The sequence below is a fragment of the Camelina sativa genome, chromosome 19 (genome assembly GCF_030686135.1).
Source record: "Camelina sativa cultivar CO46 ecotype springtype chromosome 19, ASM3068613v1".
Taxonomy (NCBI): Eukaryota; Viridiplantae; Streptophyta; class Magnoliopsida; order Brassicales; family Brassicaceae; genus Camelina; species Camelina sativa.
Window position 1 is genome coordinate 8,013,788 of NC_141898.1, and position 24,222 is coordinate 8,038,009.

Sequence of the window (24,222 nt, forward strand, 5' to 3'; positions counted from 1 at the left end):
GATGTAAAATATATTTTTTTTTAAATTATATAGCAATGAATGATAATTAATTTTTTAATGAAACACATTTAAATTATATTTTTATAATTACTATCATATATTAAATATAAATATAATATCTAATACTCCACTGTTATACCAATCAACTAAATGTGTTATATTAATCAGAACATACAGCTTATGCACCTTAATCCTTATGCTGCATAATGGTAATGCTCTAGTATATGTTGTCCGTTAGCTTAATCGTAATGTCGATAAAACATATGTGTGATGTGTATAGTGTGGCCAATATAATAAGAAAACTCGGGTCTTTGTTAATGGTTTCCACCAATGACGTGTCCGATGAATTCATAGGCTTTATAAAATTAGAGTCCCATTCCATATTGTAGATTACACATACAGTATGTGTCTTAGTGATAACAACAAACGCATATCGATTCCAGTCCAATTTCATGAGTCCGAAACTGAGTGAGTCAAAACGTAGTGCAGGATCTAGCGGTAAATAGATTCGGACATAACAACCTATCAAAGTTAAACGCATGTTGGGTGAACCGTGAATGGGAATATACTAGTCCCCGCGTGGGAAGGCTTTTATCATCGAGTAGTGGAAGTGAAAACATATACTGTACTTTTCTTTAATCTTTCTGTGGCCAATAATTGTTTATTCTGTTGGAGCAATTGTGTAACTAATTTTTGTCAATAACAGCAAAATTATTATTAAAAAAAAAACCAAAGAAAGAACAGGACATTCAAGAGTCAAGGGTAATATGTGTTTTTTTTTTTTTTGACAACAGGGTAATATGTGTTCTACAGGTATGAATATAAATAATTAAAAATAAATTATAAGTTTATGGTCAAATGAAAAAAATTATGGTAAAAAAAAACTATGCATAGAATTTAATTTGGGAAAGTGTATGGTCAAAAGAGTAAAGTGTTGATTTAACATGTTACGGAAATATAATGAAAGATTATTACAGTATCAATACTAACTTATAAGTTTTGTTGAAGTTAGTCATCATCAACATAAACTTCGATATTAACAAACAAACAAAATATATATTGGACGAATCATCATGGGTGGTGGTACGAAAACATTCTTAACGTTCTTTGTGATGACTATGCTCGTAAGTGCAACTATATCTCGAGCCCAGAAAACGACGACAGTGGTGATTCGTAATGATCTTGCCATCTTGGAGGTAGTTCAACGACGCTACGGTACCATTGCAAATCAAAGGACGATGATCTTGGATACCGGAGTTTAGCACCAGGTAGATCGTGGTCGTTTGGATTTAAACCGAATATTTTCGGCTGGACTTTGTTTTTTTGTAAGTTTAGTTGGGAAAACGAAATTCATTATTTTGATATCTACAAACATAGAAAAAAAAAAAATAAGACGGTCATCATCTATGATTTTTGTTTTCCTTGGAACATTAGGATATCGAAATTTTTTTGGAGCAAAATAATAAAAAATATATTAATAATATTGTAAAGTGAAACGAGCTTATTTCTTTCATAATTACATTTACATATCTTTTTTATCATATGAAAATTGTTATATAGAGTAATAGTCTAATAGAGAACATTAGTTATATATTAAGAAAAAAATAGAGAGCAAATTAATTGATCGAATGAATCCCACACACACTATTTACTATGGCCACATAAAAAAAAAAGGATGACAACATCAGTTTAATCGATCTTGGAGACTGAACTCACTCAATTCAGAACTCATTCTACTATATTCAATACCAGTGGTGCTATATACGTTAAGATGTATCCTACTATATTAATTGAGAAGTACATTTATAAAAATAACATTAAAAGTGTAAAAAATAATTACATTAAAATGCCATTAGAAATAGTAAAAAAAATAGTTAGGATCCTTAAGAATAATTAAAACAATTTAACTAGGATAAAAAAAATTAGTGTATTAAAAATAAGATATTAAGAAATATCCATTCAATTAAACAGCTAAAATTTTTACAGATTTTTTTGGCAATAATTTCTACAGCAATTATCTGATTGTAAGTAGGCTGAATGAATTGCTAATAATAAATAACAATATAACAAAAAAAACTATTTCAAATTTAATTTAAATAAAATGTTCAGCACACGGTTTAACGTGGGTTAATACCTAGTTTCTGTAAGAGATATGAAAAGGATTCTCCTTTATTATTGAATATTTGATTTGTAACATATTAGGAACATTCTTATTATACTTAACCTAGAGGCTACTCCTATGTTCTTGTATAAATATGTATTCTACTCTTTGTAATGATAGACAAGACATTCTCTTAACATGGTATCAAGAGCCTAATTTTTTTTTAGCCGCCTCTCACCTTTTCTCCTATATGTTTCTTCTCTTGGTTTCTCTCTTTCTTTCGTATCTTCTAGACTATCCTTCCGCTTTCCTCTAGTCATGGATGTTTCTGAAGCTGTTGACACCACCCCTCTCTCCTTAATATCAATATGATGAATATCACTAAGCTTACTGCCGTCAACTACATGACCTGGAGCCTTCAAATTCACTCTCTCCTTGATGGTTACGACCTTGCGGGCTATATTGATGGTTCATCGATTCCGCCTGATCCAACCATCACCACTGGTGATCAGACCACCTCGAACCCTGAATACAGCAAATGGCGCCGTCAAGACAAACTTATTTACAGTGGCATCCTCGACACCCTCTCCTCTTCAATCTAGTCTGTAGCTTCCAAAACTACAACCTCTGCAAAAATGTGGAAGAAGATCTTTGCCACTTATGCCAACCCAAGTTGGGGTCATGTCCAACAACTTCGGATTCAGCTAAAACACTACACAAAAGACGATAAGTCCATTGATGTTTATCTTCAGGGGTTAACCACTCGTTTTGATCTGCTAGCTCTCCTTGGCAAACCGATTGAACCAGAGGCTCAGATTGAGTTCGTCCTTGATGGTCTCCCTGAGGAGTACAAATCGGTCGTTGATCAAATGGAAGGCAGGGATACACCTCCGTCTCTTACCAAGATCCATGAGAAACTGCTCAACAAGGAAGCCAAATTAATAGCCACCTCTGCCTCCGTGCCCACATCTGCACCGGTCTCTGCCAATATTGCTACCTCTCAATCCTACCAAGGCAAACAGAATCACCGCTCATACCAAGGTAAACAGAATCACCGCTCCTCTCAATCTTGGCAAAACAACAGCTCTCAGCAGTACTCTCCTCACAAACATGACAACCGGATGAGCAGAGGATACCAAGGTCGCTGTCAACTATGTGGTGTGTACGGCCACAGTGCTAAACGTTGTCCGCAACTCTCACAACAACATGACGGTTTCAATAATCAAATGACTCCGCAGTTCCGTCCCTGGCAACCACGGGCAAATTTGGTCATGGGAAACTCGTCCAATGCAAGTCCATGGGTCATGGACAGTGGTGCGACTCACCAAATGACAAGTGATCTGCAAAATCTCTCTCTCCATCAACCATACAGCGGCAACGACAGTGTTCTTCTTGGCGACGGTACGGGTATCCCTATAACGCACATTGGTTCACTATTCCTACCCTCTTCTACCTCATCTGCTAAACCTTTATATTTAACAAATGTTTTATGTGTTCCCCACATTAGCAAAAATCTCATATCTCTTTACCGCCTGTGTAATGCTAACAAGGTCTCTGTGGAATTATTTCCTGCGTATTTTCAGGTGAAGGATCTGTTCTCGGGTGTCCCATTAATCCGCGGCAAGACCAAGGATGAGCTGTATGAATTGCCACTATCCACCTCCACCATCACCTCTTTCTTTGCCACAACCATATCAAAACCTTCTATGTCCGATTGGCATCATCGCTTAGGACATCCCTCTCTTTCTATTCTGAAAAATGTTCTTTCTCTTTTTTCTCTTCCTTGCTCGCAATCTGTAACATCTTCGTCATTATGTCCAGATTGCTCCATTAATAAAGCTCATAACCTACCTTTCTCTGAATCAACAATTGTTTCCACCATACCTCTAGAATACATTTTCTCAGATGTTTGGTCATCCCCCATTACCTCAATCGACAACTACAAATATTATGTTGTCTTCATTGATCACTACACACGGTACACGTGGATATACCCTCTCAAAACAAAGTCACAAGTTCGTGAAACTTTCATACCTTTCAAAGCTCTTGTCGAAAACCGATTTAACACCAAGATTAGTACACTCTACACTGACAATGGTGGAGAGTTTATTGCACTCAGTTCTTTTCTCATGACCGCTGGCATCTCTCACTTAACCTCTCCACCTCACACCCCTGAACACAATTAAGTCTCCGAACGGAAGCACAGACATATTGTTGAAACTGGGTTAACTCTTCTCTCTCACGCGGGTATCCCAAAAACTTATTGGACGTTCGCCTTCGCTGCTGCCATATACCTCATAAACCGGATGCCAACTCCAGTCATTGCTATGACATCACCATTCCAGAAGCTCTTCAACACTGCTCATAACTACACGAAGCTTCGTGCGTTTGGCTGCTTATGCTTCGCCCGTACAACACCAACAAACTCGAAGATAGGTCCACTTAGTGTGTCTTCATCGGTTACTCCCCGACTCAGAGTGCCTATTTTTGCCTCCAGCCTAGCTCCGGTCGCATATACACGTCTCGCCATGTCAAATTCGATGAGCAAATCTACCCATTTCAAACAATTCATCCTTCACCACCAGCTGCCTCAATATCGTCAACAATACCCACCCTTGCCGTCACCAAAATTCATGTCCTTCGGCCATTTGTACAGCTCCCGCCGACACCCGCGATCACGATCACTAACCGTCACGACCCGTCGGCTTCTCCAGCTGGTCACCGTTCCACAGATACCGTGGCAGCATCATCACAGGTACGCTCCTCTGTTTCTCCTTTGTTACCCTTATCTGATTCTCGAAGCCCACAAGAAGTAATCCCAACAACAAATCCACAACCACAAAGCCCATCTCCCACTCCAAGCCCATCGAATCAAACCCAAACTGAAACATCTTCTTCCCCAAGCCTCTCAACCACCCCCTCGTCTAATGCTTCTTCCTCTATTTCCCCTGAAACTCAGCCATCATCGTCGTCCTCCACCTCTCAACCAACCTCTATCCAACCCAATCCACTCCCTTCGTCGTCTTCTTCTGACGGCACACCACCTCCCCAAAATAATCACCAGATGCAAACCCGCCGGAAAAACAACATTGTCAAACCCAATCTCAAATACAACCTCTCCATGCGAATCTCTCCTCCCATTCCCCTAGAACCTCAGACCGTGAACCAATTGATGCATTAAAAAATAAAAGATGGAGATGAGTGATGTCAGATGAAATTGATGCATTTGCTCGGAATGGCACAATGGACTTGGTTCCTCGACAACCACATCACAATGTCATTGGCTGTAAGGGGCTTTACAAAAACAAATTTCATTCAAATGGAACTCATCACAGGTGCAAAGCTCGCTTAGTCGCCAAGGGTTACAGTCAAGAATATGGTCGAGATTATACTGACACATTCAGTCCTATCATAAAATCCACCACCATTCGCATGGTCCTTGACATTGCAGTCTCCAAGGCATGGCCAATACAACAGCTTGATGTTAACAATGCATTTCTTCAGGGCACACTTAATGAAGAGGTTTACATGGAACAGCCTCCAGGATTCATCGACTCGGACAAACCATCTCATGTCTGCAGGGTATGCAAAGGGATCTACGGTCTCAAGCAGGCTCCTCGGGCCTGGTACACTGAGCTGAAAACATTCTTGATAAGCATTGGATTCAACAACTCTCTCTCGGATACTTCTCTGTTTGTTCTTAAGCAAGGTCCACACTACATCTATTTATTGGTGTATGTAGATGATATCTTGGTTACAGGAAGCAGCAAAGAAAGGATCACCAAGATACTTACACAACTCGCAGATAGGTTCTTTGTCAAAGACCCGGAAGATTTCAATTATTTTCTTGGTCTCGAAGCATATCGAACGGATCAAGGTCTACACTTATGTCAACGGAAGTACATTGTTGATCTCCTTCATCGATATAATATGCAAAATGCTAAACCGGTCAACACACCTATGGCATCTCACCCGAAGCTCTCCTTAACCCCCGGCACTGCTCTCAAGGATCCGACTAGTTATCGCAAACTCGTGGGAAGTTTACAGTACTTAGTATTTACAAGGTTGGACATCGCTTATGCTGTAAATCGTCTGTCACAATTTATGCATAAACCCACTCACGAATACTGGCAAGCAGCCAAGAAGATACTTTGATACCTGGCTGGAACTCCCACGCATGGCATCTTCTTCTCTGCCAAAAATTCCCTCGGTAGTCATGCCTTCTCGGACGCCAACTGGGCTGGAGACTCGGACGACTACACGTCAACCAATGCCTACATCATCTACATTGGTAGCCATCCTGTTTCGTGGACTGCAAAGAAACAACACGGAGTTGCTCGTTCCTCCACAGAAGCAGAGTATCGAGCTGTGGCAAATATTGCAGCCGAAATAAGTTGGGTCTGTAATGTTCTCACCGAGTTTGGCATCACCTTACCTACAAAACTGCGAGCTTGGCATCACCTTACCTACAAAACCGGTTGTCTATTGTGATAATATAGGTGCCACATTCCTCTGTTTCAATCCAGTTTTCCACTCTCGGATGAAACACATTGTTGTTAATTATCACTTCATTCGTGGTCAGATACAACAAGGTACCCTACGGGTTGCTCACGTTCACACCAAAGATCAGCTCGCCGATGCATTAACCAAGCCACTTCCTCGTCCACGGTTCTTGGAATTACGTGACAAGATTGGAGTAGCTCAAGCTCCTCGATCTTGAAGGGGCATGTAAGAGATATGGAAAGGATTCTCCTTTATTATTGAATATTTGATTTGTAACATATTAGAAACATTCTTATTATACTTAACCTAGAGGCTAGTCATCTGTTCTTGTTCTTGTATAAATATGTATTCTACTCTTTGTAATGATAGACAAGACATTCTCTCAACAGTTTCAATTAAATCAGTACGAAGATACATTTACGTACTACAATATAAGGAAAACATTTATTTAAAATATAATTCTGAGGTGTATTCAATTCAATTTCAATCTTAATGTTGATAAAAAAAAAAGTGATATAACACGTACATTCCATAGGCTTTTTAAAAATTAGTCCAATGTCGAAAGAAGCAATGTCATAGTTAAAACGCATATTGGGTGAATGGGGGATTGGGAATAAACTAGTCCCCTTCGCATGGGAAGGCTTTTATATTGAGTAGTGGAAGTGAAACCATATACTTCGAAAATATGAGAATGGCGAAGATTTTTTACTTGAAATATTGATCAAAAATAAAATACTCTTATTAGATACAGAAGAAACACACATTGAAATCATGTGAATATTTTGTATTTTTATGAAACTTTTTATAAACTATAGTTTTTATTTTTATTTTTGTTTGGAGGGGATAAGGTAACAGTAACAGTAACAGTTGTAAATAGGGGGTTAAGGAAATGGTCGGGACAGCTAAGAAAGATCGCTCTCTCGTCATCAGACAAAAAATTACAAGCGAGAATTTCTTTGTTCCTCTACGACCGGACAAGACACGTCCGTCTTCTTCTTCTTCTAACTTACGCCTCCATTCTTATCCTACGCCTTACATCTTATCCTACGCATCTTCCCTTCCATTAAGACCTAGGGTTTTCTCTCTTTCTCTCTCTCTTTCTCTCCCATCATCATTCTCCCTCCCTCCCCCCGATCTATATCCAAATCCTTTAACCCTTTCAATTTTGAATCGAAACCCTTAAAAAAAAAAAATCCCCAATTGAATCTTTACGGTTCTGAGAGGAGTTTAGGGGGGGGGTTTTCGAGAGATGTTGAATGTCAGGTTCATTGATGAATCTGTTTTCTCTCTGCTTCAAGCCATTCGGGCACATCTGCGATAATTCCGAGGCTGGATCGGGTGGTGGTGGTGGTGAGTGTGGTGGTGGAAACGGCGGTGCTGAAGGCAAAGACGGGTTGCTTTGGTTCCGTGATCTCGGTAGATACTGCGGCGGCGAATTCTCCATGGCTGTGATTCAAGCCAATCAGGTTCTTGAAGATCAGAGCCAGATCGAATCCGGTAATTTCGGTACTTTCGTTGGTGTTTACGATGGTCATGGTGGTCCTGAAGCTGCTCGTTACGTCTGCGATCATCTCTTTAACCATTTCCGACGTGAGTTCCACCGTGATGATTCCTTGATTTTTTTTTTTTTTTTTTTTTTTTTTAGAGCTTTGGGTCTTTTTTTTGTGGGAATTACATATAATAATTTTAGATGAATCCGTTGACTTAAATTCTCAAAGTTTGTTTTTTTGGGGTTCAAGTGATGAAGATTGTGATTGGTCAACAAAGTTAGGTACTATGACTTTCTTTTTAATCTCTTTTGGGGGATATAATTAGGTTTCCCATTGAAGCTGCTTAATACAAGTTTAAAGCTACAGTCTTTTAGCCCATTTTTAGTCTTTTACTTTTACAACTTCATCCTGTGTTTATTGTTCTTTGCTGTGCTTTGTTGTCATAAGCATTTAGTTAAGTGGAGTGTGTCCCTAGGAGTGTACTGTACTACATTTTATGAAAAAGAGGTTGAGCCTCTCTTATGTTGGGATTGCTCAGGCTTTACGATTATGCAGAAATATCAGCGGAGACGCAAGGAGTTGTGACAAGAGAGACTATACAAAGAGCCTTTCATGCGACTGAAGAAGGATTCGCTTCCATTGTCTCAGAACTGTGGCAAGAGATACCGAATTTGGCAACTGTTGGCACTTGTTGTCTAGTTGGAGTGATATATCAGAATACTCTTTTCGTGGCAAGCCTTGGAGATTCAAGGGTTGTTCTTGGAAAGAAAGGCAACTGTGGCGGACTCTCTGCTATCCAGCTCTCAACTGAACACAATGCCAATAACGAGGATATTCGTTGGGAACTTAAGGACTTACATCCTGATGACCAGCAGATTGTTGTGTTTAGGCATGGAGTTTGGAGAGTTAAGGGCATTATTCAGGTAGTTTCTCATTCTCTTTCTGTTAGCTTCTCAAAAAAAAAAAATAAGGACGCAAAATTAGGGATAACTAGGTTGCAGAATAGCAGGATTCAATGTGTTGCATTGGTTTTTCTCCCTTCTTTCTCTGACACTCTACATGGATCACGTTGCTGTGCTTTCTTTTTTTTCATTTAGTCAGTCATACTTTTGGTTAGAGCTGTACCTCTGGCTTCTCATGCTCTTTTGGGAAGAGATAAATTGGTTAATTTTTCTTTCTTAGTATTTGAGTGGTATGTCCCGTTTTTATATAAGCTATAGAAAAATTCCATTAGGAATCTAAGAAGTCCAAATCCTTATGATGAAGTAGTGAAGTAGTTTATGAGCAGGGTTTATGATGAACTTCCATAGTTCCATACATACGCACTAGAAAAGCTAAACATACGGCTTTACCATCTTGGTAGTGTCTATTTACCAATAATTAATCAGCTTAACCAAAAGCTCTTAGGATTTTCTGTTCATTCCCTGTTTTAGTGATCAGCATTGATTTAATGTTCATCTAGGTTTCGAGGTCTATAGGAGACATGTATATGAAGCGGCCCGAATTTAACAAGGAGCCAATCAGTCAAAAGTTCAGACTTGCAGAGCCAATGAAGAGACCGTTGATGTCTGCAACACCGACTATACTCGCTCATCCTCTGCACCCTAATGATTCGTTTCTCATTTTTGCATCTGATGGTCTTTGGGAACATTTGACAAACGAAAAAGCAGTTGAGATTGTTCATAACCATCCCCGCGCTGTAAGTTTCTGATTTGATTTCTCCCTCAGATGACTTGCCATGATTAGTAGTTTGTACTTAGTGTTGGTTATATTCCTCCCCTCATTAAACATCCGTATGGCTTTTTTGTTCTGGATAAGTTTTAGATTACCGTGCAAGTGAGAGTTTAGTTTTAGACACATCCCCTGATTATTACAAGTAAAAGATCATGTCTTGATCTGATAAGTTTTATGATTGATTTGTTGCAATGTGTCTCTTCAGGGAAGCGCAAAGAGACTGATAAAGGCGGCTCTTCACGAGGCAGCGAGGAAACGTGAGATGAGATATTCAGATCTAAGGAAGATTGACAAGAAGGTGAGGCGCCATTTTCACGATGACATCACGGTTATAGTGGTGTTCTTGAATCATGACCTCATATCCAGAGGTCACTTCAACTCAACAACACAAGACTCGCAAGTCTCTATACGGAGTGCTCTTGAACACTGAAAAGCAAAAAACATTTTACAACAATGTTTCTTCTTACTTGGGTTATATGACTTTTTTTGCCTAGAACGCAATAAAAAAAACTGGGCAACATCTAAAAAACAAAAAGGAAAATTGGAAAACATTGTAATGAGTTCTCTTGTATTAAGCGGCAATGTTTGACTGTGGTGTTTCTCTTCAAGTCGTTGCATAGTTCTGTCCTGATGAGTTACCACCAACCAAGCCTTTCGTCAAAGAAGACTTCATGCCGTATTTTCTGGTTTTTCATCTCTTTTATCACACCTGTAACTGTAAGTCTGTACTGTGTAACATAGTCGAGTTATATAAGTAACAATACCATTCTATGTAACATCAAGTTTTTGATTCTTTTAGTTTTTGTAAATCAAGTACCTAATCAGAATTGCTCACTCACACATCGGTAGGCAACTGTGATTGCTCGTCAGTAAAGTTGGTAATTTTCGTTTTCAAATTAAAACAGTCAAATTTCAACAAACTACTTTCTTCGGCTAAAGCCTTTAATCGTTTTCAATGTAATAATATTTTAGGATCCGATCTTTTCTCGAGATGTTTAGAATATGACTTGGAGAGCTCATGTCTTCAATATTTGCCTTGTACTACTTGATTCTGGATGATATAACTGAAAAATACGAATTCAAGTTTTGAATATTGTCACGATAACTATTGCGAACTAGATATCAAAAGAAAAAGACTAAAGAAATAAGAGAAATCAGATAAAGCTTTATAGGCTGCATTATCCATCAAAACGAAGCCGAATGTCAATCAACTTCTCAGAGCCCAGTGCATAATCATCATCTTTCCCACATTACATTATAAAGATTACTCAAAAAATCAAATTTAATACACAAAAAAAAAAAACAGACAAAAATACAATTAGGATCCTCAGAGTAAAAAATGCTTATAGCGTTTCATCAATAATAAAATCAGGTCTCAAAGATTTCATGCCATCATAGGATCCTTTTAATAACAAGAACTTTTTTAAAAAACGAATCAAAAAAGATGATTACAGATATAGCACGAGCTTATTCGCTATGCCTGTTAAAACATAGGCGAAGCGACTCAACGCCCCTGCAAAAATAATCTATCGCCTCTCTTCTAAGTAATAAAGATGAAAGAATCATCCCATAAATACTGAAAACTCTATAGGAAAAATCAATCTGAGAGGCGAATCCAATCAGTTTGCTAAAAAAAAAAACCCTTTTTAAGATCACAAACATAGAAAAAACACAAACACAGCAAACCTGAACTGTTTTAGGTTTTGCCGGACGTGTTGGTATTTATACATAGGAATTTTAGGTTTTTAGGGTTTTTTTTTTTCTCAGCCGCAAACATCAAACAAAATGGGCCTTGATAGTAGACCAATGGGCTTTTTGTTTCATTATAAGCCTTCTGTCTCAGAGAACAAAAAAAACCCATATCCTTTGTATATGTCCAGTTGGCAAATCATCTTTTGGTCCGTGTCTTTATCAAAACATCATTCCTAATTTCATTTAAGCATTCTGATTTAAAACTTTTGAAAATGAAATGAGAAGATAAAATTTGACAGAATATGGATCTTTACTCTTCTTTTCAATATGTAGATATAGATTCTAAAATTTTATTATTTTCTCATCAAAATCAAAAATAAGCTATACAGAATATATATATATATATATATCAAAATAAAGTTCATTAAAAAAAGGTATTACAACTACATCATAAATCTTAACTATAAATTTCTACCAGATATTCTTCAATTTAATTTTAACATAATACATTTAAATTGTTTTTTTCATAGTTTACAATTAAACCTTTTTTTATAAAAAAACAGTAAACAAAAGAAAAAATAAAAATAAAGTTGATGTATAAATAACAAGTGTAGTACTATAATATAATCTTTTACTTTCTTTGTTTATCGTTTACAATTCACTCACTCACTACCAAATTTGAATCTAATCTATAAACAAGACAGTGAAATCATATAACATATATATATATTTTTTTTCGCAAATATAATATAACATATAAAAACGGCTAATTAGCACCCAAAATAAAATGATTTGGCTATAAATAGAGAGTGTTATTATTATTGTTGTTATTATTATTAGAATAAACTCAATAAAGTAAGGATTTAACAATAATTTAATCAACATAATGATAGTGCACATCACATGGGAGAGAAGCAATGGAACCACAGTAAACAAAAAAAAAAAAAAAAAAAAAAAATTGGTTCATGTGTATAAAAATGCGATTCTTTGCTTCTTCATTCCCTTTCTTATTTAATACTAATAAAAAAAAAAAAAAAAAAAAGGAATCGTCGTCTCTCCCTTTTTTGCCTTCCACAACCTTCCTGACACCTCATCGTCTCTCTCTCTCTTCTCCGTCCCGTTCCGTTCTCTCCTCCCAAAACAGGTAATTATTAATCCCCTTAATATCCTCTCTAATCCTCTTTCCCGTTTCTTCATCTCTCTATTAATCTTTAACAGATCCTCTGATTCTGATCCAACAGTTTCGGAATTCTTGATTCTGATCTGATCAGGCGATTTATGGAGTCTATATCTCCCGTATCGAATCAGATTACTCAACCAACAACAACAACGACGACGACGACGACGACCTCTAGTTCCGATCGCTCCCGTCGTAAGCGGAGGAAGAAATCTCAACCATCATCGGTTGATTCATCTCAATCAACATCGTTGGAGAAATGGAGATCGGAGAAACAGCAACAGATCTACTCGACGAAGCTAGTCCGTGCTCTAAGAGAGCTACGAATCAGTCAACAACCGACGTCGTCATCGTCGTCTTCGAATCCACGAGGTGGTAGAGCCGTACGCGAAGTCGCGGCCAGAGCTTTAGCAGTTGCGGCGAGAGGTAAAACACTCTGGAGTCGAGCGATACTATCGAAAGCCGTTAAACTCAAATTCAGGAAACAGAAACGGCAGAGAATCCCGAACCCGTCTCCGACGAAAACGACGACGTTGACGACCGGGAGTATCAGTATTAGGTCGAAGAAACAGAGAGCGACGGTTTTGAGGCTAAAGGCAAAAGGATTGCCAGCTGTACAGAGGAAAGTGAAAGTTCTGAGCCGGTTAGTTCCCGGTTGCCGTAAACAGACCTTACCGGTGGTTTTAGAAGAAACCACTGATTATATTGCTGCCATGGAGATGCAGATTCGTGCTATGACTGCTATTCTCTCCGCCGTCACCTCTCCTCCGCCGCCGCCGCCAGGTCATGATGGGGGACATACACATATGCTTGGTTAGTTGGGCCAAACTGTCTTCTTCCTTTTTTTTCTTTTTTAAATGTTTTTGTTTTCTTCATATTATTATTCTTCTCATCTCACTGTATTGTTTGGTCGTGTTTGAATATTTTTACTTTTATTCAACTTTTTTATTTACCATTTTCATCATTTATGTATATCCTTTTTTTTTTTTGTTCCTTCTTGAATCTCTATGTTTACCAAAAATAGTGCCGGAAAAAGGAAAAAGAACAGGACAGTGATTGGTTTCTGTAATGATAATCGTAATAAATTTTTCAGTTTCTTGATAATCGTGGAAGCACATTTGAGTTTGTGATTACAATGCTTTATGGTTAAGATAACTAGACGTAATGACTTAATGGTTTTTTTAAGTGTTTGGTGAAATTAATGATAAGGCCAAATGCAACAATGATATAGTTTAATTTTTTTGTTTTGTTATGTTTGTAAGTTAGGTTTGGTTGATTGGGATTGAATTCTCTTTGTTGAAAAGATTTGTTATGACACCACTACTTACAATATTACGCTTGTTTCTTCTTTTGTATATGGTATTTGGGTTTATTTTGGTAATGTGGTTAGATTTTGGAGATGCAGAAAAAGGTTAAAAAAAAATAATAATCTAGAGAGTTTAACACAATCACATGGTTGAGAAAGACATAAAGACATGAACATGATGATGAGTGACTCACATGCTCCAGTCTGAGCAGCGGGGTATATTTCTTTTCTTCTTCTGTTAAAAAAGGTGAACACTGAAATAGAGAGATAAATCGCATCACTCTATATTTTTTGCCAACTTTTTTTTTTTTTTTTTGACACTCCTAAAAAAATTTACTGGGAAATCTAAATTAAAAATAAAAAGTTGAAAAAAGGCACTAAAATCTTCTTCTTTGTTTTTGGTCGGCCAAAAGGCACTGATTTTGGTGAAACTGTTACTAGTATTTTGGAGGAATGAATAGTAATACCAAAAAAATAAGAAGCAAATTCATGAAAATAAATGTTTTCTGACACATGTCATGTGGGATTTTACATTATCTCAAACTTTTCTCAGTACTACTTGTACAAAACCCTTAAACCCCACCCCAACACTTATGTTTTTGTTGCACATGTGATGTGCATTCAATTGGGTAGACAATAAAAATCTTTGAATATATCATATGCTTCAGAAGATAATTCGGGTTAATTGTGTATCAGTGTAATTTGACTACATTTAAAGAAAAATAAAATATTGCGTATTTACTAGCATAAATACCGTGCAATGTGTGTGATATACTAGCCTTACAATGTTTGCGTAGCTCGAGGTAAGTACTGAAACCTAATTTTGAGTTTAATCTTAAAATTGATGTAGTCATGTAGTATAAATTAGTCGTAGTACTACGAGAGAAAAGACAACCATGTGTTCATCAAAGTAAATATTTGACGAACAAACAAGAAAAGAGGAGAGAGTACATGGATTAAATGATTTTGGCGTAGTCGCAGAGTACTCTTTTCGTGTGTATAAATAATGTCACTATGACCTTTAAGCTGCTTTTTGTTAAGCCTCTTTAATTTGATTGTCAATAAAGACTATTTATTGGTTTTATTCCAATCACTTTTGTTTGTCAACTATTTAAGTCACTCAGTTGTCGGTTTAGATACACTGTATACATTTTCATGATTATAAATTTAGATGGAAGTGTAATTTTGAAAAGAAGCATTTCAGAAACAAAGAAACACTTAAGAATATAATAATAAAACGTCCGAAATCATATTTTGTGAAAGAAAGTTGAAAAATTAACTACATGCTACATCCATAAAACTAAGACCATCTATAAAATAGATATTTCTATATTTTCTTTTATATATAAAAAATCTATTTTTTTTCTCCATAAATAGAGGAAAATATAGCAATCACTATTTTAGATGTGAGAATAAAGATGAGTTGAAATAAAATTACTTTTAAAATAAATTGCTATATTTTTCTATATTTATAAAAAAAAATAGAATAGAAATGAATTGGAGATCCTCTAAGTTCATAACAAAGCTTCTTCTTGAGGTTCAGCCTTCAGACTACATCCATAAAACTAATTAAAGTTCATAAACGAATCTACTATAGCTAAACAAATATAATATTCGTATGTACTTAAAAAAAATACAATTTTCTTAATGTATTGCTTTGTCTAATTGTCATACACAGCTACACTATATATAGATTTAATATATATTTTCTGAAGTCAATTATTTTTTAGATAACCTCCACCAATATATTTTTAACCATGTATGAAATGAAACAACCACGAGAACCTATGCGATACCAATATTTCCGATACCAATATTTCCGACGGTCACAACAACACAAATTTTAATCCACGTAATGATAGATCTTTTTTTTTTCGATCAAAGAGATGTTACCATTTCATTCAAGCAGAAAGTAACATACATGATAAAGATAGTTTAAGGTACATTACAGGATAAGCTAAATCAAAGCATAGAACAATAAAAGTACAGAAATAGATAAGGGTATTCGATATGAAAAGCTTGAGAGCTGTGAACCACCTGCTTAGGAGCAATATGGAACTTGTGAGATCAAGGCAAACCGATGCAGACTCCATGAACAAGGCCAAGGAGTAGTGAGCCACTGTCTTGGGATTTCGAAAACTGGGCGGAGATGAAACTGGCACAGCTGAGTTGCCAAAGGGTCGAGCAGGAGTGTTAAGGCTCTGATAACCGGTTACTACAAACGTAGTTGTTGGTCCAAGGTTGCTAGAACAGGACTTCAAGAGGTTGTGGTAACCACTTCTCCTTGGAGTGAGGGTCATAATGCCACTAGTCTTCAAGCTAATATGAGGGAACTTCAAGAAGTAGTTGATTTTCGGTTTAAAGATCTTTGAGCTTAGGCAAAGTATAGGTAGAGAGTTGGTGAAGCATCGGTAACCCCCACTCCTTAGAGGTGGGATCATAATGCCAAGATTCCCCAAACTATCTCCTTCTAGAGGGTCATCCTTAATTGATTCTAGTAACAGGATTCTTAACAGACTCTTGGGCCAATAAAGCAACAGATGCTGATTAAGAGTCACTAGCAGTCTTCGTACTAGCGGTATCCTTAAGCTAAGCGACCATTGACTAGAAAGGAGAAGAGTGGAATTCAGACTAGACCTAGTTACAAGTTGACACTGGAACAGTTGGGGTATTGGTAATATGTAGGATAAAGGATCAGGGAGAGCCAACAATAGAGATAAACCGATTGGCAGATCAACATCATTATCAAAGAGCTGCACTGCAAGCTTCCAAACCAAGCAAATTAATTGGTCTTGACTCAAGGAGGATTCAACCACAACTGAAGCATCTAGGGATCTGCTACCGAGTGTAACTCGACTTGACCAAGCAGGATACAAAGATACTAATCGATTTGGGCTAATTATGTAATTAAGGTCATGGGGTCTAAGACAATACCAGGTCAGGGATGACTTATACTTATAGTTTAACCATCGTAATCTATCTTCCAGGGTTTGAATATAAGATTGGGGAATAGACTTGGGACAGAGGATTACCGAGAGAGAAACAGAGGCCACCAAGGAGGAGGGTTTCTTCGTCAAGTGGTTCACCGGTGCCAGCGTCAAGACAGAGCTTCCGTCCAGCTGCAGCCAAGCAAAGTACTTGGTGAGAGGATTTGGATTCGAGGAGCGGTAAGATGTGATAATTGACGGCTTAAGGGGGTGGTGAGATAGACGGAAACCGAGCCTAGAGGGACACTGGAGGATCTCTCGATCAATACCAAAGCGGTGAGGACTCGATGTAAAGGGTTCACCGAGGGGAGTAGCCAGGTGCGGAGGCGGAGAGGATGGTTGAAGCTGATGCAACGGCGGAGATGAGATATGGAATCTTAACATATCTCCGGAAAGACTGAAACTGAAAGCGAGTAGACTACAGAGAAAGAGGAGGCCACAGAGATGAAGAAACCAAGTCCCAGCAACACCGATCGGGTTCGGCGCTGCCGGGAGAGCAGATCTCGATGGTTATGGCAGAGAAAAAAAGAAGGCTAGAACGAACTCTTTTTTTTGTCTTTCGTAAGGATAGATCTTAAATTCTTTATATACATTAAACGACACTCAATGTAAGTATTTCTCACAAATCTAGTTTTCAAATAATAACTAATAAGATTTCCTATAGAATATAACAACAAACATCAATATACGGATTAAACAGGAACAATGCCCATAAGTAACTTTGAAAGAAATAAAAAATCCTAAATGTTTGATTTTCTTTTCTAAGCCCTAAAACAAATAAAAAAAAACTCTATATATATATATATAAGACATCATATGTATTATATGTAGAAGACATCTTTATCACTTATCAGTATAGCTAAATTAAATGTCTGAATCCAAGCACGGAAATATTCGGTTCAATTGTGTGCGCATGTTATTCAACAGAGAAATTTACTAAATTCACCTTTCCGTTGGTTTATTTTGCATTATAAGTATGAAACTTGTAAAAATGATTGATTAATCAAAAAATAAAATCAAACATTTAGGATTTCTACATCATGGCGGATCTCATGGTAATTGGTAAATCGTGTGTTATATATAATCAAGGCTGTTTTAGTTCCTACATGATGCGCAGTCTATCGTATACCAGTATACCACTGTCCAAACCAATGGTCCAAACTCCAAGCCATACACAAGTGAAGCCACTGAGGCACTGACCATTCTTATTCGCACGTGGAGCGCATAACATGTTGGACCACACGTGTGTGTGCTCTCAGATTATCTACTTCTTTTTAATAAAATTAAAAATTCATAATCGGGGAAAAGGATACGTCCAACTGAATAGTATGGTTTAGGCAATTTAGTATTATTATGTAACTAAATTCACGCTTTGGTATAAATGTTTTTTTTTCTTCAAATTATGTCACTGTTTTACTTGTGCAAATATTGGATGATATATTCTTATGGTAAATATAATTACGTTTAGAAATAATTACTTATATTAAGAAATATGGTTTTACGAACCTAACGTATACGACAAGAACAAAATGTTAAATTCACAACAAGTAACAACAACAAAAAACAAATATTTAAACAGAAAATGTAGATATGAATTATGGTACGTCGCTTGGTTGCTGTATTGAAACAAGTGATGGGCATTTATCTGCTGTCTCATCTCAATCGACGACAAAGTTTGTTGGGTTGTCAAGAGAGTAATATACAATTTTTTTGTTTTATCAATTTGTTATTATTAATTTTTTAAACATTTTTTTGTATGTCAATATTAACTTTTTACGTTTTAATTAGTTGCCAAAATGCAGTTCAAGTTGGATTTTTCACTACAAGAAGCACGTTAAATAACGTCGGTTCTTTTAAGTCAGTTCTTCAACCGACGTTAAATGTTAGAATGGAACTGATATTAACATCAGTTGTTTAACCGACGTTAACATTTATTTTATTTTCTAAAAATTTTCAATTTGTGAATGGATTAGTTTCTAGAAAATGAAAAGGCCCAAAAAAGCCCAACATGAAACAAAAGAAAAAAACCGATAAGGTCTTCAAATTAATCAAGCTTTTTAATTAATTAAACCTTCTTCTTCTTCAAAGCTTCTTCTCGTTTCTCAACCCAGAAAACACAGAGCAATCAAAATCAAAATCATGGGGTTTTTCGTTTTTATGCATTTCTAACTGGATTAAAATAACTCATCAGTCTCAAGTCTCAACGAATCCCAAATCCTTCACCGATTTCATCAATATCGATTTGAAAAGTTTTCTGCAACTCCGTAAGAGGTTAGTAAGGTTTGAATTTCTTAAAATTTGTTGTGTTATTGACGAAATATGTCGATTCTAACAGTGATTATGAATTTTGGTTGAAGGATTCGTGATGATATTTAGGATCAATTTTTCAGCTTTGGTGAATCTCTCTGAAATTTGAAATTTAAGGTACCATTCACTTGTCTACATCTAGATTGAGTGTTGAGCTTTGTTTTTGTACGATTTAGCTGCTACTTTGTTTCTTATATGTTCCCGTTTGATACTTGTGTTCAATGGAAAGTGAAAAATGTTAGATATATAAGCTCAGAGGAACCGAAATGTTATATTCTCATGTTCATGTTTTGCTTGACTTGCTTCTTGCTTCAGTAGGATTGTTTATGTTGTTCGATTTCCATTTCTGTGGAAGTCAGAATATTTTTGTTTATCTGATAATTAGTTTACTCTATTCGTAGAGTGACTGTAAAGTGGACAAATCTTGGATAACAAAACATCGTTTATCTCAAGACTACATAAGTGGAGTTGAAACATTTTTGGATTTTGCTTTTGGTAGTTGTAATACAGAGATGGTAAAATGTCCTTATCAGCGCTGTTGTCTTGTTAAATACAAGCTTAGGGTTGAGATTAAGGGTGATTTAATCTGTCATGGTTTGCTACCTGCGTATACAAATTGGTATCTCCATGGCGAAGAAATAGATTTGCAAGAGCAAACAGTGAGATTAGAACCTGAATCTGATGGTGGTCAAGCTGAAAACCCGATTATGAATCTGCTTGAAGATGTTTTCCCAGATATGAATAATAACTTTAATGAATCTGCAAGTGTTCCTGTGGAGGATCATTCAAAGCAAAAGGAGGCATTTGATGATTTGTTATCAGACTGTAATGAAGCTTTATATGAGGGGTGCCACACATTCAGCAAGTTATCATTGATGATTAAGTTGTATCACATCAAGTGTATGTCTAGGATAAGTGACAAAGGAATGTCACTGCTAATTGATCTCTTGAAGGAAGCTTTTGAGCATGCAAAGCTGCCAGGTTCATTTAATGATATGAAGAAAATAATACATAAGTTAGGATTTAACTATGAGACTATTCATGTGTGTCCCAATGACTGCATGTTGTATTGGGGAGATGATGCATCTAGAAACACATGCAAAATCTGTGAAAAATCAAGGTGGAAGACATCTACAACAGTTAATGATACAGAGGATAAAAAGAAGAAGAAAAAGAAACAACAAGCAGCTAAAGTCCTTAGGTATTTTCCTTTGAAACCACGCTTGCAGCGTTTATTTATGTCATCTAAAACTGCTGAGTATATGAGGTGGCATGCTGAATCTGAGAACAGAGATGGTGGACTAAGACATCCTAGAGATGGAAAGGCTTGGAAAGCATTTAATAAAAAATTTCCAGAGTTTGCATCAGATCCAAGGAATGTCAGACTAGGATTAGCAACTGATGGGTTTAATCCATTTGGTTCAATGAGTACAAGCTATAGTGTATGGCCTGTGCTTTTATTTCCTTACAATTTTCCTCCTTGGATGTCCATGAAGGATACATCAATGATTCTTTCAATGCTAATCCCGGGAAAACACATGCCAGGTAATGATATTGATATCTATCTTCAACCTCTTATACAAGAACTAAGAGAGTTATGGTATGATGGTGTTTCAACGTATGATGCTTCTTTAAAAGAGTCATTTTGTATGCGTGCGGTTTTGTTATGGACCATCAGTGATTTTCCAGGGCTTGGAAATTTATCTGGGTGGAACATATACACAAGATTGGCTTGTCCTTCATGTAATTATGATGCTGCAGAGTTTCGCTTACGCCATGGGAAGAAAAACTGCTACATGGGACATCGTCGGTTTCTGCCTCAAAACCATATTTTTCGGAAAGATAAGCAGCATTTTGATGGCTCTACTGAAATAAGGGTTGCTCCTATTACACCATCAGGAAGTGTTATTCTCCAGCAACTCGAAAATGTTGATGTTATTTTGGGAAAGAATGTAGATAATATTGGAAAGAAGCGGCGCAGGCTAGAAGTTAGGAAAAATCAATGGAGAAAGAGTAGTATATTTTTTAAACTCCCTTATTGGGAACATCTTCTATTACGTCACAATCTGGATTTGATGCACATAGAAAAAAACGTATTTGACAATCTCATTTTTACCTTTTTGGATGATAAAGGCAAGTCAAAAGATAATCTCAGTGCTAGAAAAGATTTGCAGGAGCTTGGTATTCGTCAAGAGTTGTGGTCTGATGAAAATGGAAAATATCTTCCGGCATGTTTTACAATGACCACACAAGAGAAAGATAGATTTCTTACTATCTTAATGATGTGAATGGATATTCTTCAAATATTTCTACTTGTAGTGATCTGAATCAACGAAAAATGGTGGGTTTAAAGAGTCATGATTGCCACATCTTAATGGGTCAGTTGTTGTCTATCGCTATACGTAACGTTTTACCACAAGAGGTCTCATTTGTTGTAACAGAGTTATGTCGCTTCTTTCGAGAAATAAGTTCAAAGGTATTGGATATTATTGAACTGGATAAGTTGCAGGAGCATATTGCACTTACGTTGTACCATTTAGAGATGATTTTTCCTCCATCATTTTTCATCATTTTTCACCTTTGGGCGTTTTAAGTATTATGTCAGAAATCGAGCTCAACCTGAAGGGTCCATTTGTAAGCAGTATATTGCTGATGAGTGTCTTACGTTTTGCTCTATGTATCTTGATGGAGTAGAAACACGATTTAATCGTATTAGGTAGAGTGGATGATCACCCTATGGCTGAGCATGACTTAGGTCCTGAATCACAAATTCAACATGTTTTTCCTTTACTTGGGAGACATGTTGGTGCTTCTAGAATGGATACACTTAGTCCTATAGAACGACAACAAGCTCACCGATATATCTTAGTCAATAGTTATTTCTTAGATGACTATCGCAAGTAAGTTTTCTACTTTAATCTGAAAATATTTTCGTGATTATGGTTAATTATCATAGTGATTTTGTTGGTATTTCTGCTGATATATGTTGCCTTGCATTTGGTCCATCTAGTACGGTTTTAAAGTTCTCAGCATATAACATCAATGGCTTCAAGTTTAGAACTATAGAAAGGGAGCAAGACCTAAGAACTCAGAATAGTGGAATTTTTGTCTCAGCTGAAACCATTAGTTATGCTAGTTCACGTGATCTTAATCCTGGAGCCGGAGATGTTTCGTACTATGGGAAATTAACTGAAATTCTGGAATTGAACTACTATGACTCATTTAGAGTTATATTATTCAAATGTAAATGGGTTGATACTCGTGATGCTAGAGGGTATAAGAAGGATGATTTTGGTCATACTATGGTAAATTTCTCTCGTTGAATTCACACTGGAAATGGTGAAGAAGATGAGCCTTATGTCCTGGCTTCTCAGGCAAGATTGGTTTACTATGTGGAAGATCCACAAGAAAAAGAATGGAGTGTTGTTGTACACGTCCAACCAAGAGGCTTGTATGATATGGGTGATCCTACTATTTCAGATGAAATTCCTCCTGAAGTTATCATTGAAGAATCTCATCCTCCTGTTCAAAGTTTAATGATTATATCAGATAATATTTCTAATATTAGATTAGTGAGGCAAATAGAAGATCTTGAAAATATAAGAGGTTTCAGGTATGTGGATTACATTATAGCAACTCTATGTGTTGACTTCTTTAATATGGTTGATTCATATCTTTTTCCAGTGGCATATCCTCAGGTGGGTGTTGACGTAATGCTAGACTCATGATACGTGCTTATCTCCAATCCGAATGCAGATGTAAGTTGGTCACTTCTTTCAAAGACCACAGTTTAAAACCTTGAAGAGCAGATGGGCAGATTGTGAATTCTTTTTGAGGATTTTTATATTTTTCAGAAAGTTTCTATACACGGCAATTGTCTTTCTTAATTTTAGTTTCCTGCGATTTTTTATTTATATAATAAATAAATATAATAAACTAATAAACTGGTAATAAAACAAAGGCAGATAACGTCGGTTAATTTAGTGACATTAACTATTTCGTTTTATTAACTGACGCTAATAATTAGAGAACTGACGCTAATTTTATGTCGTTAAAGTTTACGTCGTTTTAACAACTGAAGTAAATTACTTTTACGTTAAACGCTAACACGTCGCTTATAAAACCGACGTCAATATAATTAAGTCGGTTAAATACCGACGTTAACCTCTAAACCAACTGACGTTGAATGGCGTCTTTTTTGTAGTGTTTATTTGTACTTATTTATAAAAGAGTTGGATTTTTAATGTCACTCTCGATTTTTGTAAACTATTTCTCCCACCAATAGAACGATTGTCATAATTTGTATTTCTTATCTTAATATTTTTTGGGGGATTTCTAAAGTCTACAAAACAACAATTCAACATATTAGGGTTTCGATGAAGACGCTCTAAAAGTGAATAAAGTATCGCTAGATAATGCCAAAAGTTCATCTTCCTATAATCCTAGACGGCCAATTATGAACCATGCAATGCTGAAAAATAGATGTCAATATGATCAATTAGGACTCTAAAGTCTAACTAATCAGACTCTCAAAGTCTAAATATGAAGATTTCTAGTAATTAATCAGATAAAAATTAGAAGTGGGGTACACTTACAATAATGCACATACATCTAAATCAATATGGTGTAGTAGTAGTAGTTGAAGTACTTGTTTTTGTTATATAGTTAGTTGTAAAGACGAAGAACTAGTGATTAATATATGACATGAAACTAATCAATGCTAGGCGATAATTTAAGTTGCCATTAATGTATCTATGAAGGCCTAAAAAGGCAATATGGCACGAGGTTCACACGCTAACGATACAAGTTGTGGTTTGTTCTTTCCTTCGTCCTCTAGAATTATCTTTAAAGAAAAGGCACATCTTGAAAAATCAATTATTGGGTGGCAATTAGATCCCTAAACATTAAGTAACGTTGTACAATAA

At 36.4% G+C, this 24,222-nt stretch overlaps 2 protein-coding genes, 2 non-coding genes and 1 pseudogene across 7 annotated transcripts; 3 read left to right on the top strand and 2 right to left on the bottom strand.

The window, feature by feature from the left end:
• Positions 1-7,445: 7,445 nt before the first annotated feature.
• LOC104765552 (putative protein phosphatase 2C 42) lies at positions 7,446-10,604 on the top strand. Its single transcript, XM_010489278.3, has 4 exons — positions 7,446-8,194; positions 8,650-9,017; positions 9,557-9,793; positions 10,034-10,604. Exons 1-4 carry the CDS (start codon positions 7,861-7,863, stop codon positions 10,256-10,258), a joined length of 1,164 nt encoding a protein of 387 aa, XP_010487580.2. The 5' UTR covers positions 7,446-7,860; the 3' UTR covers positions 10,259-10,604.
• A 375-nt stretch (positions 10,605-10,979) lies between these two features.
• LOC147920311 (small nucleolar RNA snoR118) lies at positions 10,980-11,072 on the bottom strand. The gene has a single exon (XR_015591998.1). It is a non-coding gene; the product is annotated as a small nucleolar RNA snoR118 (small nucleolar RNA).
• A 79-nt stretch (positions 11,073-11,151) lies between these two features.
• LOC147920312 (small nucleolar RNA R66) lies at positions 11,152-11,228 on the bottom strand. Its single transcript, XR_015591987.1, has one exon. It is a non-coding gene; the product is annotated as a small nucleolar RNA R66 (small nucleolar RNA).
• Positions 11,229-12,511: 1,283 nt separating this feature from the next.
• Positions 12,512-13,801, top strand: LOC104765553 (transcription factor bHLH147). 3 transcript variants are annotated; one of them, XM_010489280.2, is made up of 2 exons: positions 12,512-12,664; positions 12,762-13,801. In XM_010489280.2, the coding sequence occupies exon 2, from the start codon at positions 12,799-12,801 to the stop codon at positions 13,513-13,515; it is 717 nt and encodes a 238-aa protein (XP_010487582.2). In that variant the 5' UTR covers positions 12,512-12,664; positions 12,762-12,798; the 3' UTR covers positions 13,516-13,801. The 3 variants fall into 3 exon arrangements, with proteins under 3 accessions (XP_010487582.2, XP_010487581.2, XP_010487583.2); XM_010489279.2 differs by having other exon boundaries at positions 12,518-12,664; positions 12,739-13,801; XM_010489281.2 differs by having other exon boundaries at positions 12,526-12,664; positions 12,792-13,801.
• Positions 13,802-19,036: 5,235 nt separating this feature from the next.
• LOC104767568 (uncharacterized) lies at positions 19,037-23,290 on the top strand (annotated as a pseudogene). Its single transcript, XR_015590485.1, has 3 exons — positions 19,037-19,261; positions 19,348-22,910; positions 22,982-23,290. The product of XR_015590485.1 is annotated as an uncharacterized LOC104767568 (transcript).
• The last annotated feature ends 932 nt before the right edge of the window (positions 23,291-24,222 follow it).